General features: G+C 51.7%; 1 protein-coding gene and 1 long non-coding RNA gene across 5 annotated transcripts in view; one reads left to right on the top strand and one right to left on the bottom strand.

Annotated features, from left to right (window-relative positions):
• The window catches only part of MYH14 (myosin heavy chain 14), a 78788-nt gene extending 70507 nt beyond the window's left edge, over positions 1-8281 (bottom strand). For 2 of the 4 annotated variants that reach the window (XM_061386111.1, XM_061386108.1), the window contains exon 1: positions 2661-3071. In XM_061386111.1, coding sequence (XP_061242095.1) covers positions 2661-3068 — 408 coding nt within the window. In that variant the 5' untranslated portion in view covers positions 3069-3071. Of the gene's footprint in view, positions 1-2660; positions 3072-6617; positions 6724-8221 lie in introns of those variants that run through there. The other 2 variants (XM_061386110.1, XM_061386109.1) reach the window with 2 other exon arrangements.
• Positions 8282-8360: 79 nt separating this feature from the next.
• LOC133229641 (uncharacterized) lies at positions 8361-14957 on the top strand. Its single transcript, XR_009730589.1, has 3 exons — positions 8361-8519; positions 10157-10235; positions 10632-14957. It is a non-coding gene; the product is annotated as an uncharacterized LOC133229641 (long non-coding RNA).
• The last annotated feature ends 972 nt before the right edge of the window (positions 14958-15929 follow it).

Genomic DNA, 15929 nt, shown 5'->3' with positions numbered 1-15929 from the left:
AGTTCATGTTGCGAGTACCGAGCTGAGCGTGAGCCCTGGAACCCTGTGTGTGCTTATTTTTTATTTATTTACTCAATTATGTCACATCTCAAAGCATGCAGGATCTTAGTTCCCTGGACAGGGCTCAAACCCGCACCCCCTGCAGTGGAAGTGTGGAGTCTTAACCACTAGACCACAGGGAAGTCCCTATGCACGCCTAATACATTAGCTGTTAACTACTCCTGGGCCAATGTCTTTTCCTCTCCAAGCCGTGGGCAAAGGAGGTGATGACCCCTACCTCACAGCCTTATGTGGTGAGGGGGTCAACAAGATCATACTGAAATGAAGTTTAGAATAGCACCTCACGGAGAAAGCAGGCACTCCCTGAGTACTAATGATTATTGTTAAGGCCGAATTTCCTTCCTGTCTGGGCTTCCGGAAACTTCCATCTCACTTTCATTTGTCAGGTCCCAATTCTCTGACTCTCAGACCACACACAGCCTTCACTCAGGCCTCACCATTTTCCCCCCTGAACTTTCCCAACAATCTTCCCACTGCTGTGGATAGAATGGGGGGTCTAGAGTCAGAAGGCCTAGGTTCAAATACTGGTTAAGCTGGTTGGTAGCTGGTGGGGCGTGGCCTAAGTCTTGGCCCCTCTCTGAGGCTAAGTGTCCCCACCGACAGAATGGGGATGATAGGAGATACCCTACAACATTGCTGTGAGGGTTCAGAGTGTTTACTAACAGGAAAGGGGTGGCTCAGGGTTTTGGGTGCCTCTCTGATCCCTTGACTTTGATGAGGTCCAGGGCAGTGGCCTGGACAGAGGCTCACAGAGCTCCCATGGCTCACAAAGGCAAATGAGGAATCCTGAGGGCCCAACATAGGCTGCAGAAGGTGTCACCTCAATCCAGGGCCAGATAATCCTGAGGTCAAATCCCACCTCTGCCACCAAAAGCTGAGGGGCCCTGAGCAAGCCACTGGCCCCTCTCACGGCCTCAGTCTCTCCCCCAAACAGGAGTCAGAATTCATAAAAATACCCTTATCTTGTGCTTATGACCCTTAATGGGGTGGACATTGAGGCCAGGTTATTTATTTTTATTTTTATTTTTTTGATACATCTCATCATTTAGTGACGTATTCTTTTATTACTTTCATGAAAGTTTTGCAGTTTTTATAACACATAAAACCAGCACTTTTCCTTTTAGGGTCTTAGGGAGATATTTTGCATCTATTCTTGACGGGCCAGTTTCAATGAGCAAGGCAGTGAGACTCCAGCCCTCTAAGCTGGTATTCAGAGTGTGACTCTGCGGCCAGCTGCCTGGGTTCAAATCCTTCACGTCCATGTGACCTGGGACCCAAGTCACTTAACATTCCTGAAACATCAGGCGATAAGGACAAGTCCCCAGCCCAGAAGTGAGCTGATAACCCACACACAGCACTTAGAACAGTACTTGGCACATCATTAAGTGCTCGATAAATATTTGCTAGCCACCCATGATCATTATTTCTCATTATTATTGTCGACATTCCTTGTCAACATCTCTAATCCTGTTTGCTCTGAACGACACTCTGGCTGCCCATTAGAACCACCCTGGAAGCTTATTAAAAATGCCAGTGTCCATGTCACACCCCCCAGAGAGTCTGATTCAAATGGGGTGGGGCAGGGCTCCAGTGCTGGCATTTTGTAAAAATTCCCCAGCTGACTACAACGAGAAGGCAGAGCTAAGAACCACTGCCCTACTCCACCTGCTTGCTGTTAAGATTAAACAACATGAGACATTGAAAGGTTAACAGTGACTAGGGCACAGTCAATCTCACTGTGACCTGCTGCTGCTGCTAAGTCGCTTCAGTCGTGTCCGACCCTGTGCGACCCCGTGGACGGCAGCCCACCAGGCTCCTCCGTCCATGGGATTTTCCAGGCAAGAGTACTGGAGTGGGTTGCCATTGCCTTCTCCACTATGACCGGTCCTGTCTTAATCCTGCTGCTGCTGCTGCTAAGTCGATTCAGTCGTGTCCGACTCTGTGTGACCCCATAGACGTCAGCCCACCAGGCTCCCCCGCCCCTGGGATTCTCCAGGCAAAAACACTGGAGTGGGTTGTCATTTCCTTCTCCAGGGAAACTTCCCTACCCAGGGATCGAACCCGCTTCTTCTGGGGCTCCTGCATTGCAGGCGGATTCTTTACCACTGAGCCACAGGGGAAGCCCAATAAAGGAGCATCCACCCTACTCCAGTACTTTTGCCTAGAAAATCCCATGGACAGAGGAGCCTGGTAGGCTGCAGTCCATGGGGTCGCGAAGAGTTGGACACGACTGAGCGACTTCCTTTTCACTTTTCACTTTCATGCATTGGAGAAGGAAAGGGCAACCCAGTCCAGTGTTCTTGCCTGGAGAATCTCAGGGACGGGGGAGCCTGGTGGGCTGCGGTCTATGGGGTCGCACAGAGTCGGACACGACTGAAGCGACTTAGCCGCAGCAGCACTGTATAATATGAGACGCCTGCAATGGGGTCTGAGGCAGTCCTGGTAATCCAATAATTTATCACTTGGCAACTAAGGGTGGGCACTGTTATCCGACCTGAGGGGAGAATTAGAAACAGCCTCACGTCGGTTCCAGCTGGGGTGCTGACACCCAGCTGCCCCACCCCCCAGGCAAGGCCCTCCCGGGGAAGGAGGCCACTCACGTAGATGAGGCCAGAGTAGTAGCGCTCGCGGAGGTTGTGCAGCACGGAGGCCTCGTTGAGGCAGGTCAGCTCGGCCATGTCCTCAGCCTTGCTGAACTTGGGCGGGTTCATGCGCTGGATCTGGTCGCGCGGCAGCCGCAGCCGCCGGCCGCTCTCCGCCAGCTCCACCTCGGCCTCCTCGTCGCCCTCGTGCCGCAGTGCCGCCGCCTCGAAGCCGTGTAGCTCCGACGGCACCCACACCAGGCGCCGTGCCGTCCACTCCACCTGCGGGGACGTGCCCGAGCCCCCGGGCCCGCTGCCCACGCCCGGCCCGCGAGGTGCGAACAGGAACGGCTGGGCGGCCTCGGGCACCGGGCCCGGCCTGGGGGGCGCCTTCCGCCCGGGCACCGACACGGTCACTGCTGCCATGGTCTGCAGGGAGAGAGCAGAGGACCGGGGTCAAGGAGGGGTTCCATCCCCACCCCAGATTCCCCTGACAGTCGCCACTGCCTTCCCCACCAAACCTCAATTTACACTTCTGCAAAACGGGTTCACAGACCTCTTTTTACCCATTCTACCATCCACCTCTCTATCCACTCATTCAATAATTCGTGTGTGTGTGTGTGTGTGTGTGTGTGTGTGTGTGTGTGTGTGGCTGGACCACGAGGCTTCTGGGATCTCAATTTCCCCACCAGGGACTGAACAGGGGCCACTGGCACTGAAAGCTGGGAGTCCTAAGCACTAAACCGCCAGCGAATTCCCAATTCAATAATTCTTGAATAACAACCTTGAATGTCCATTGACAGATGAATGGATAAAGATGTGGCACATATATACAATGGAATGCTACTCAGCCATTCAAACAACAGAATGAAGTAATGCTGTTTGCAGCAACATGGATGGACCTAGGGGTTATCATATTAAATGAATTGTCAGAGGAAGACAAATACCATATGATACAACTTACATGTGGAATCTAAAATACGTAACAAATATACTTATCTAGGAATGAGAAACAGACCTACAGACATAGAGAATAGACTTGCGCGGGCCAAGGAGTGGGGGATGAGGGAGACAAGGACTGGAAGTTTGGGATTAGCAGATGCCAACTATTAGAGATAGAATGGATAAACAGCAAGGTCCTACTGTTGAGCCCAGGGAACTCTATTCAATGTACAGTGATAAACCATAATGGAAAAGAATATATATGTATAACTGAATCACTTTGCTATACAGAAGAAATTAACACAACATTGTAGATCAACTATATTTCAATAAAATACATTTTCTAAAAATAATTCTTTAATAAGCCAGTCTATGCTACTGTTCAAGGTGTCAGCCATATGGCAAAGAACAAGCCAGAAAAAGATTCCTGCCTTCCTAAGGTGTTTACATTCTAGCCCTGATCTGGCTATCATAGGAGCCATGGCCATGTGAGGCTACTGGAGAGTTGAAATGGAGAATCCACACTGAGATGGGTTCTGACCATAAGACACACACCCAGTTTCAAAGACAGCACAACAAAAAGCTCATTCGTGTTTCTTACATTTGGTAACATATTGGATTAAAAAAATACATCATCAGCACTTACGTCACTTGTTCCTTTTTATATCTTTATTTTTAATGTGGCTAGAAAAATTTAAATTACACATTTGGCTTGCATTGTGTTTCTGTGAGTTAGTGCTGCTCTAATCCCAGGAGACAGATTCAAAGATAAATAAGTAAATTATACCGTATGTTAAATGATGATACATGCCAAGGGGGAGAATGAAGCAGAGAACAGGGACTGTTAGGGTTGAGGGCCATTGAAGTTTTAATTGGGGTGGCCAAGGAAAGCCTCTCTGATGTGGCATCTGAATAAAGACCTGAGGGAGATGAAGGGAACAGGCCATGGGAATGTCAGACAAAAAAGCATTTCAGGCTGGGAGAACAGCCTGTACAAAGGCCCTGGGGCAGGCATGTGCCTCTATGTCTATGTGGCACTATGAGCTGCCAGTGTAGCTGGAGCCAGGTGATCCAGGGAGAACGGGTGGTAGGTAAGGAAAGATTACGGACAAAGGGGGTCAGACTGGGTCACGCTGAGGACCTTGACCTCATAGACGTAAGCCCTAGAACAGTGTCAACCTGATTTCTGTAACTCAGGTTCCCTGACCACCTCTAGGTTACTCCAGAACAGACCTGAATTTCATCACTTGCTTAGCAGTGGCTTTCTTCCCTGCAACCTGAAATCCTTCTCTTTACCATGGGCTGGCCCCATTCATTAACTTCTGCATTCACTCAACATTCCCTGAAGTTTTCTTAAGTTCTGAGCTCTGCCCAGAGTGAGTCTGGGGATCCAGATATGAGTCAGACGAGGCCCTGCTTCGAGGAGCACCTGATCTGGGGTCTCAGACACGTCTCAAACAGTCACAACCCAAGATGAGCTTTGAGATCTGAGCCAGCCTGTGCTAGACCCCCTTCCTGCCCTTAAAGGGGCTGCAGACCAGCAGGGAACAGAGCTTGGCAATCCCAGAGTAGTTTAAGCACCCTTGAGGAAAACTATGCCCCCTGTCCCTCACCGTGCCCTGCCCCTGAAGAAGCTGGACTCTGTTGTCTCCCACGGCCTCAGATGGCCACATCGCTACCCACACACCAGTCACAGGACCCCCCAGTGCTCTGTCTCCCCCACCTTGGTGCTTCTGCCTCTGCCCTCCAGGACCCCCAGCCCCCACCTCCAACATATCTCTGGAGATGTCCCTCCAAACACCCAGCTCTTCTTGGACATCTCTGGATCTGATCCCAGCAGGCCCTTGTCTTTCCCTTACCTGGACACTCAGCTCCAGGCACACGCCCTTCTTACCCCCAGGCACTCTCCCCACCACCAGCGGCCCCAGGCCCTCACCCTCACCCTATGACATTTGGTCCTGCTGCTCTCTGGCCTCAAACCCAAGGCCCCTGCATTCAAACAGCGGGCGTCTCCCGCCATCCAATGCCATATCTCTCTCCACGTCCCAGGCCCCAGGTCGCCCAGACTGACCAGGCCTCCTAAGTGGCCCTCATCCCTTCAGAGCCAAGTCCCATCCCTGGGACTTTACCCTTACCCTCACCCCACCCACTTCCTCTCCAGCTCACGGCCTTTGACCAGGAAGGGTTTGGGAGTTTTTTGCAATCACCCAGCCCTGTGCCTCCCTTCACTAGAGCCAAGAGTCTGAGCCCCAGGTCCCTCCTCCCTTGGACCCAGGAGTCCAGGCCCCCAGCCCCTCCTCCTCCAGACTCAGGAGTCTGGGCCCCCGGCAGCCTACATTTTCAGGAACCCTCAGACCTCTCCTCCCTTGGACCTGTGAATTCCAGCCCCCTTACCTCACTGCAGCCCGCTAGAGGCGAAGAGGCTAGAGGTAAAGAGGCTAGAGGCAAAGAGGCTAGAGGCGAAGAGGCTAGAGGTGAAGACGCCTGGGACCAACTTCTGAGAGCTGAAAACAGCTCTGATGGGGTGGCCTGGCCCTCTGGCAGCCCTGCCCTCCTTAACCAGCAGGAACACCTCTGCCAGGACTCATTTCTGTCACCAGTGCAGGTGAAAGCACCTGCCTGGGAGGGGCAGGGACTGCTGGCTGGAAAGGAAGGAGCCAGGGATCCGCCCCTGGGGCAGGGGTTGGGGCCCTTGGCATCCAGCCCTCTGACCTCAGTCTAGTGCTAGGATCCAAGGGTCCTCTCTGCCTCCAGACTCAGAAATCTGGGCACTCAACCCCTCCTCCCTCAGACCCAGGAGTCCAGGCTCCCAGCCCCCTCTTCCCTCAAGATGTACACATTCCAGCTCTCAGGGGAGTCCTGGTCCCAGCGCCTTCCTCCCTCGAGACCCATGAGCCCAGCCTCCCAGAGCCGTCCTTAATCAGACCTGGGGTTCCCGGCCCCGGGGCCCCCTCCTCACATCCCGGAATCCCAGCGCGCAACCCCCATCTCCCTAAGACCCAAGTGCCTCACCCCGCGGACCCTGGGGGCTACCTGGAGGGCGCCGGCTGGTACAGGAAGCGGGAAGCTGGGGAGGGGGCCCAGGAATCCCCCGGCCTCTTCAGAGCTCCCAGGTGCGGCTACCTCCGCGGTCCAGCGCGGGGCGGGGCCACGTCGCGTCACCGGGAGGGAGCCCGGCTCTGATGTCACCTAGCACCTGCCCGGCTGGGGAAGGGGGCGGATCCCGGGGTTGCAAGGCCCTAGACAGGGGGATGGGGAGAGGCGGGGATGAGCCTGTTGCCAGGTGGGCGGAGGCGGCGCCAGGGCCCCTCCTCCTTTGGGCGAGCAAAGGTCAAGGACCCGCAGCGGAGAGGGCTGAGGACTCTGGAGGTTCGAATCCCGCTCAAGCTTTCTGGGCTTTGGCTTTCCTCTTCGCGAATGGAGGCCAATGAAATGAATAAACCCATGTGGGAGAAAGTGCCCAGCCCAGCGTTTAAACAAGTAATGCCCGGAGACATCATTTAATCTCGCAGAACTTTAGTTTCCTCAACCCTGGAAACGGGGCCGTACAATTCACAGGGAGCTCGAGACATACCGAAGAAGACGAGAACATGATTTTCTAGAGTCCGGAGCTTCAGTTCTCTGAACTGAGGACTAAATAATGGTAACTAAGTGCACCTACTATGGGCCGAGGGTTTTCCGGCTTTTAGAACAGTTGACCAAACTCATAGAATGATCTCAAAACCAGTGAGATAAGGACAATCAGCATCTCCATTTCCCTGGAGAAACTGAGGCATGGAGACGTGAAGTAAGTAACCGGCTCAAGGTCACACAGCCAGTAAGAAGGAGGGCTGGGGTTCAAGCCCAGGCCATTTTCTAAAGAGGGGATTTGGGTGGAATGCGTAGTAGGTCCTCAAAGATTTCTATTTCCTCTTCCCAAGTGGTAACTCTCAACCTCCTTCCCCATTTACTTCTTAGGAACTACAGCCTTCCTTAGCGGACTTCTGTTGGATTAAAAACGTTAAGGAACCCAGCACACAGTCGGTCTTCGAAGTGTTATTCTCGGCCCTGTCGCCCTGCAGTCACCGCCTCTGTGCGGCCTGTTTTTCTTTCTCTGTTAAATGGGTGCAATATAACCCATCTCGGGTTAATATAAAGTTAATTATTTAGTTATAAAAATAAAAGTGCCCAAGTACATCGCGGGGGCTCAAAGATGTCTTTCCCCACCCCTCTGCTCTGCCAGTCACGATGATCCCTGTCTCCGGTCCGCAATTTTTACACGTGAAGACAGAGACACAGTCATCGAGTGCGGGGAATTGAAGGCAATGACTCAGTATTAAAGCGCCCAATGTCCCAAAGCGAGCCTCAGTTTCCCCATCTGCGAAACAGGCCTGGGGCCTCCAGCGAGGACCCCAACCCGGCCTCTCCTAGAGGAGGAACTCGAGTTGTGGGGGCGAGTGGAGACGCCCCGCCCCACCCCGTCCCCAGGCCCCCAGCTGCCGTCCGGCTGAGCGCAAGGTGAGTGTCCACGTCACCGCCCCTTCCCCGCAGTTCGCGCCGGCCTCCGGAGCCCCGACCGCAACCTCGGAGCTCCAGCCTCCCGGGACCCAGTTCCACTCCCCGCCGCCTCAGGCGGGCAGCGGGCCCCGGGCACTCACCGGCTTCCAGGGCCGTCCCGAGGCTTCGGCCTGGGGAGAAGGAGGGGCGGGTCAGCCAAGAAAGCCCCGCCCACACAAGCGCAACAGGGGCCAATCGGCGCCTGCTGCGACAAGCTATGGACTCGCCCACAGGGTGCGCACCCGCCAATCAAGAGGAGCGGCTGGCGGGAGGGGCCAATCAGAAGTTGCCGGAGTGTGCCAGCCGTGGGAAAAGAACGGCTCTGGAGCGTGGAGCTAGGCGGCACGGCAGCAGGCAAGACCCGAAACCTGACAGGCAGGGGGTCCGACCAATGGCGAGGTACAAGGGGCGGCCAGGGGCGGGAAGCCCAAGGGACCAGGGTGAATGAGCCGCTTTGTGCACCAGACATGAATGAGGGCCTTTGTAAGGGTCGGCGTTGGGGGGGCGGCCGGAGGCCGGAATGCCTGGGTCCCCCGGGAGCCGGCAGGCATGAGAGAAGGGCGAGAGAATTCACTTTTGTCAAACGCCGACCGCGTACCACCAGGCACTCTCCAGGCTCTCACCCACCCAGAGGTGTGGGCATTACTGTCAGTAATAATAATAATGATCATTTATTGAGTGCCTGATGTATGCCAGGAGCTGTGCTAAGCGCTTTACCTGCATGATCTCATTTAATCCTTACAACTACCCCCTTGGAATTAGTGCTGTTAAGATCTTCATCTTCCAGATGAGGTAAACCGAAGCTTAGAAAGAGGATGTCTAACTGCTGGAAGTCATAGAGCTGGCAAGCGGCAGACCAAGGACTCGGATCCTGCCAAATCTGACGCTAGAACTTGCGCTTTTAACCACCAGGCTACACCCAGACGTTGGTTAATGCTTCCCAAATTATAGATGGGAAAACAGAGGCTCAGGAGAGAGGTAGGCACCTTCCCAAGGTCACAAAGTGAAGGCTCCTCTGAACCCTGAGGTGGTGCCCACTTCTGGAGCTAGCATGTTGCTGGTGAGCCGTGCACCACTGGTCTCTGACCTGTGTCCCAATTTTACAGGTGTACACTGAGACTTCAGGAAGGGTGAGCAGCTAGGCTTGAGAAGGGGGAGGGAAGGCTGGACTACACAGGACTCAAGTCCCAGACAGCCTGCCAACCTGTCTCCACTGCTCAACAGCTGTGGGGGCTTGAACCTGTTGCTGGCCTTTTTTTGACATTTTGACATTATTTCTGCGTCCGTCAAATGGAGAGGATGGCCCCTCTGCCCCCACCTTCACCACCCCTCCCCCCACAGCCTATTGCCAATGGGATCCTGTCAAACTTTGTCCAGACTGCACCCCTCCTCATCTCAGAACCTTTCATGGCTCCTTGTCAGAGTAAAAACCAAAGTCCTCATTGTAACCCACAAGACCCTGCATGATGTGGTCCCAGGGGGCCCTTGTGTGAGATCAACTCTCCTTCATTCAGCTCCAGTGATACAGGCTTTCCGGCTGTTCCTCAACTCCTCAAACACTCCCGAGGCATGGTTCTGCCTCAGGGCCTTTGCACTGGCTGTTTCTTCCCACAGATTTTGCATGGCTGCCCCACCTCACATCATCAGGTCAGATCCAATGTCACCTCCTCCAGAAAAGTGTAAGTGATAGTTGCTCAGTCGTGTCTGACTCTTTGCAACCCCATGGACTGTAGCCCACCAGGTTCCTCTGCCTATGGGATTCTCCAGGCAAGAATACTGGAGTGGGTTGCCATTCCTTTTGCCAAGGGATCTTCCCGACCCAGGGATGGAACACGTGGCTCCTGCATTGCAGGAGAATTCTTTACCATCTGAGTCACCATGGAAGCACACACCTCCTCCAGAAGGCCTTTCCCAACCATTCTATAGAAAACATTTCACTTTCTTCCTTTGACTTCCTTGGCTTTTTTCCCCCATAGCACTAGAAGAGGTGTTTTTTGTTTGTTTGTTTACCTTTTTATCTTCTGTCTCTCCACTAGAACGTGAGTCCCACGAGGGCGAGGATCTTTCTTTTGCTCCGAGCTGGATTCTCAGGGTCTGGCACACAGGAGGCACTCCGTAAGTGTTTGTTGAACCAACAGTAACAAGTCTTTGTGTGAATTAAATGAGTTAATACATGCAAAGAGCTGTCCTAGTATGGGGGAAAGATTAAATACACAAATTATGATTGCTATCACTATTTATTGCTCTACAAACAGTCTTCTGATAGCATGCAGGAGAGAAACAAGAGAGAAAGAAAAAGTCTAGAACAAGGGAAAGAAGCCAGAGAAAGGGGAAAGTTGACAGTTAAGAGATGGGGAGTGAGGAGACAGAAGGAAAGAGCTGGAGCTGGGCTGAGGGCAGACACGGGTGGGAGCATCCATCTCCCAACACCTACACTCAGCGATAGCAAAGGTGAGTCCTTATAGGCAAGAAGCTTTGAGATTGCCACAGTCGCTGCCCATTTCTTTGCAGGTGGGCAAACAGTTCCAAGGAGGGGAGGACCTTTGCAAGGACATCCTCAGTGATTATACGGTTCACGTGTACGAAGGCTGAGTGCTGGGAGCATGGTCGTCATCATGTTGATGCCTCCTCGTGCCAGTCCTGTAAGCTGGCACTGTCATTATTCCCACTTTCAGGCCTGCAACGTGCCCAGGGTCTCCTGGCTGCCTTTGAAGGCAGATCTGGGCTCAGACTGCAGTGGGTCTGTGCTCTTAGCCAAGACTCCCAGAGACAGAGGAGAGCACCTGTTACCCTAGCCAGCGTGTCCACCGTGGAGTCCTCTTGCCATGAGGCTAACGGGAGCTGCTGTTGATTGAGTGCCAGCTGTGCGCGGGACACTGTGGCCTTTGTCTGTATCTAACTCATTGGATTCTCTCAACAATCCTAGGAGACTGATACTTTTATTATCTGCGTTTGATTGATAGAAAACTGAGACGCAAATAGGTGATAATCCCATGTGCCCCAGAGAAGAGTGTGGACTGGGACACAACAGAAATTCAAGTGGGAATGAAACCTCTGGCGAGTACATTCTAACCATTTTCTACCTGGTAACTGGTGATGTCATCATTCCCACCCAGGGTCTAAACTGAAGATGTCGTTCTTTCTGCTCAATCTATAGGATAATTGATGACATCACTAAATGATAATAGGATGCCTGTTGCTAAGCACTTTTAATAGTTGCTGATATTTACTGAGTGCCTACTCTGCGCCGGGTGGGCTTCCCTGGTGGCTCAGCGGTAAAGAATCTGCCTTCAGTGTAGGAGATGTGGGTTCGATCCAGGGCTTGGGAAGATCTCCTGGAGAAGGAAATGGCAACCCACTCCAGTATTCTTGCCTGGGAAATCCCATGGACAGAGGAGCCCATGGAGAGAGGAGCCTGGTGGGCTATATATAGTTCATGGGTTCATGAAAGTATGGGACACGACTTAGCGACTAAACAACAACAATTGTGTGCCAGGCACAGTTCCAGGTTCTTTGTATGTATTAATCCCATGATCCTCCCAATAACTCTAAGTGGTAGGTATTAGTCATACCCATTTTACAGTAAGGACACTGAGGGAAACCTACCCAAGACTACATAGTTAGAAAGCATGAGAGCCTCTGGATTTGAACCCAAGCAATCTGGCCCCAGTGTCTAGGGTGTAGATACCTATGTGAAATCACCAGAATGTACACCAGGTCAGAAGGAGGCACCCTGCTCCCTCAGAGCCCTCCATCTGGCCTCCATCCAAGTCTGCCAGAGAGGGTCCTCAGCATAAAACTTCAAACTCATTCCCTTGACAGTCAAGTCATCCCCACCATGGATGGTTGGTGGATGCATCCCAGCGTGCATCCATCTCTTCACCCCCAGCACTGGGACTGTCTCCATTAAACTGTGAGTTCCCAGCTCTCAGGGACTGGCTCTGATTGCTCTGTGGATCCTGAGGGTACAGGACAAACTGCAGTAAAGGAGAAACTTGGAAAGTGAGGACAGATAGAATACTGTGATCGATGTGTGTAAGAAGAAAAGGAAATTGGAGTGTGGGAGCTTTCTCAGTTCCCAGAGATATTCTGCCAGCTGGCACAGCCCCATTATTCTTAACTCATAACTGCCTCATTATGCAGAATCTGAGTAATGGGCATCGGAAGCATGGGAAAAAAAAAAAAAAAACAGCTGGGACCTAAGTCATGTACAAAAACAAAACGTTGGAGTTGACAGGAGAGGAGACAGGAAAGTCAGGGAGGGGGGGCTTCTCTATGGAAGAGGGTTTGGGGGATTTTTTTAAGTGAGAAAAAAATGGGGGGAGCAGTTTCCACGCCTGGCAGGGGTAAAGGAGCCCCGAGTCTTAACGAAGAAAAATAAAAGGACGAAGAGTATGCTGAGTTTCTCTGTGGGTCCTGACTATATTCCTGCCTGAGCAGTTCCTCCGTGGCAGAGATGTGAATGGTTCCAGTATTTTATTTTTGGTCCCTGGGCTGTTGTTTTCCCACATGTGACTGGAACTGGCTCTGAGACAAGAGCAAGCTGGCAGCCTCGTGTGGGTCACAGATGAGAGACCGGCTCAGTTATGTTACAACAAATATTTACTGAGTGCCTACTATGTGCCAGGCCTTGTTCCTGACCAGGGGTCAGCACAGTTTTTCTGTAAAAGGCAAAACAGTAAATATTTTCAGGTTTGAGAGCCAGATGGTCCCTGCTGTAACTATTCTATTTAGCAGGAAAGCAGCCATAGATAATATGTAAACAAATGGGTGTGGGTTTGTTTCAATAAAACTTTATTTATACAAACAGAAAATCCGAGGATTTAGCCTGTGGGCCATAGTTTGCAGACCCTTGTACCAGAAGCCAAGGAGACAGAAGGGACAAAGATGTAGTTCCAGCCCTTAGAGAGCTCACATCGATCTACTCCTACATGGCAGGCAGAGGGAACCAGTTCACACCTAAGTTAGATCTTGTCCCTCCTCTGCTCAGCGTCCACCCCTGGCTCCAGTCTCAAAGTTAAAGCAAGGTCCTACCCCATCTGGCCCCCCTTGTCCCCTCTCTACTCACAGCTTCCTCCCTCTCCCCCTTGATTACTTTGCTCCAGCCACGCTGGCCTCCTCAATGAATCGCCAACACAGCAAGCTCAGCCCTGCCTTAGGACTTCTGTACACATCATTCTCTCTGTCCTGGAATGCAATTCCCTTAGAAAACCACTTGGCTCCCTCATCTCCTTTCAGTCTTTGCTCAGAGACCCACTTCCTCCACGACGACTTATCTGAGCAACCTCTCCTCTGAATCACTAATACCTCTCACTGGTTCTGTGTTTTCTTTGACCACAGCACTCATGGGTGCAGGCTAAGTCGCTTCAGTCATGTCCGACTCTTTGTCACCCCATCAGGCTTCTTTGTCCATGGGATTCTCCAGGCAAGAATAGTGGAGTGGGTTGCCATGCCCTCTTCCAGGGGATCTTCCCGATCCAGGGATCAAACCCTTGTCTCTTACATCTCCTGCATTGGCAGGCAGGTTCTTTACCACTAGTGCCGCCTGGGAAGTCCACAGCACTCAGAATTCTCCAACTTGCCAGTAATTTACTTAGTACACTTATTACCTATTGTCCAATGCCTCCCATTATAACATCAGCTCTGCACAGGTGAGGATTTTTGTCTGTCTTCCCAGTGCCTACAACAGAGCCTGGCACTCAGTCAATCCTCAACAAATACTTGCCGAATGAATGAATGTGTTCTGGTGGTGGACACAGACACCAAACAAACAGACATATAATTAGAGAGCACAGTGACAAGTTGGGGTAAGTGCTACAAAGAAAAAGTACAAAGTGGAGGGTCAAAGAGGGAAGGTCTCGGGGGGTTCTTTAGAAAGAGAGTCAGGGAAGGCTCCCTGAGGAGGTGACATTTGGAGTGAAAAGATCATATGACTTTGGATCTCTGAGATGAGTGAAAGTCATTCAGTCAAGTCCGACTCTTTGTGATCCCATGGGCTATACAGTCCGTAGAATTCTCCAGGCCAGAATACTGGAATGGGTAGCCTTTCCCTTCTCCAGGGGATCTTCCCAACCCAGGGATCGAACCCAGATCTCCCACATTGCAGGCAGATTCTTTACCAGCTGAGCCACCAGGGAAGCCCAAGAATACAGGACTGGGTAGCCTATCCCTTCTCCAGCAGATCTTCCTGACCCAGAAATCAAACCAGGGTCTGCTGCGTTGACTTTGGATACTGATGAATAAATACATGAATGAGTGGATGTGTAACTGCTGGAATAAGTGGATGAATGCGGGCATAGATGACTGAACAGATGGATGGATGGATGGATAGATGGATGGATGGATGAAGAGTATACACAATGAATAAGTGGATAGATGGCTGGAATAATCACTTACTGCATAAATGGAGGAAAAGCTGGACAAATGGAGGCAAGGATGGATGGACGGATGGATAAATGATCTTTCATGCCTCCATACCTTTGCACATGCTGTGCCTCCTACTCGTTACGCCCCTCTATCTCTTCACCCAGGGAACTCCAGATCAACTTCTCAAGGCCCGCTCTGTGCTCAGAGTGTGTTGAGGGCTTCCTGGTCTCACTCCACCCTATGCCCCACAGGAGTTTGCTCGCTCTCCTGTTGATGCTCTGATCACACTGGACTGGAATAATCTGTCTGTGAATAGCTTACAGACAGGCATCCTCCACCTCATTTCCCTAACCAGATGTACCCCCCAGTAATATCTGATGTGTATTCTCCACAAAAAGTTTACTATGTAATATTATGAGGTTCCTGACCCATTGAAACTGTAAAATAATAAATATGTGTTGTTTTGAGTCACTAATTTTTTTTTTCCATTATGCAGCAACAGGCTTGGGTAGTAGGCTCAGAGAGGTAAAGCAACTTGTCCCAGATTACACAGCCAGAAAGTGACAGAGCTGGAAATTGAACCCAGGCAGTCTGACTCCAGAGTCTACGCATTTAGCCATTCTGCCATGCTCCTTTTAAGCCTTGAACTTGCTGGAACATTCTTGGCACCTCCACCTTTACAAATGTCCACAGCATTGTCCTGCTGGGCACTGTATCTGCCTAGAATACTTCTTTTCCCATCACTGTCAGATCACTGTCAGTTCGTGCTCCTACTCTGGGCTCCCATAGCCCTGCCCCTCCTCTAACATACTCTGACCTCCCTGGGTCCTGCCTGTTTGAGCCCGGCATTTCCTTGCCCACCAGACGGAGGTCTCTGAAAGATGAGAAGAGGGTCTAACTTAGCACCTTGTCCCTGTATTCGTCGACATGGGGCCAGGTTCACTGGAGTCTGCAGGAAACCATGACTTCTTGGTGATCAGTTTGGCTCTTCGCCTGGTCTTTATCATCTTTGGAAGAGGGTGCTAATTATAGCTGCCCTTTATTGGGAGCTCGTGTGTGCCAACACCAGTTTAAATATTTTATACACAGGAACTCACTCAAATCATACATCAGCTCTAGGAGGCAGGTGCTGTCACAGTCCCCTCTCACAGATGAAGAAATCTGTGGCTGGGAGATGTCACCCCAGCCTGCACAGCTAGGAAGTGACAGGGCAGGACTCCAATCTGGGAACCCGCTCAGCCAGCCGATGTCCTGTCCCTGAGTGAACCCCCAGAGGGGCCATCATGGTTACCTTGGGGTCTGCAGTCCCCAGCCTTCTCTCGAGGAACTAACTCAAAAAGTGGGTTCCTGCACCCTACCCTAGAGGTGCTGGTTAAGTAGACCTGAGTGGGCCCCAGGCACCTGCATTTCTATAAGTTCCCAGGTGATCTCATGGCACGTGGT

This window comes from Bos javanicus, chromosome 18 (assembly GCF_032452875.1).
Source record: "Bos javanicus breed banteng chromosome 18, ARS-OSU_banteng_1.0, whole genome shotgun sequence".
Classification (NCBI taxonomy): Eukaryota; Metazoa; Chordata; class Mammalia; order Artiodactyla; family Bovidae; genus Bos; species Bos javanicus.
The sequence above is the reverse complement of the archived record's forward strand: the minus strand, read 5'-3'. Positions and strand labels throughout refer to the sequence as shown.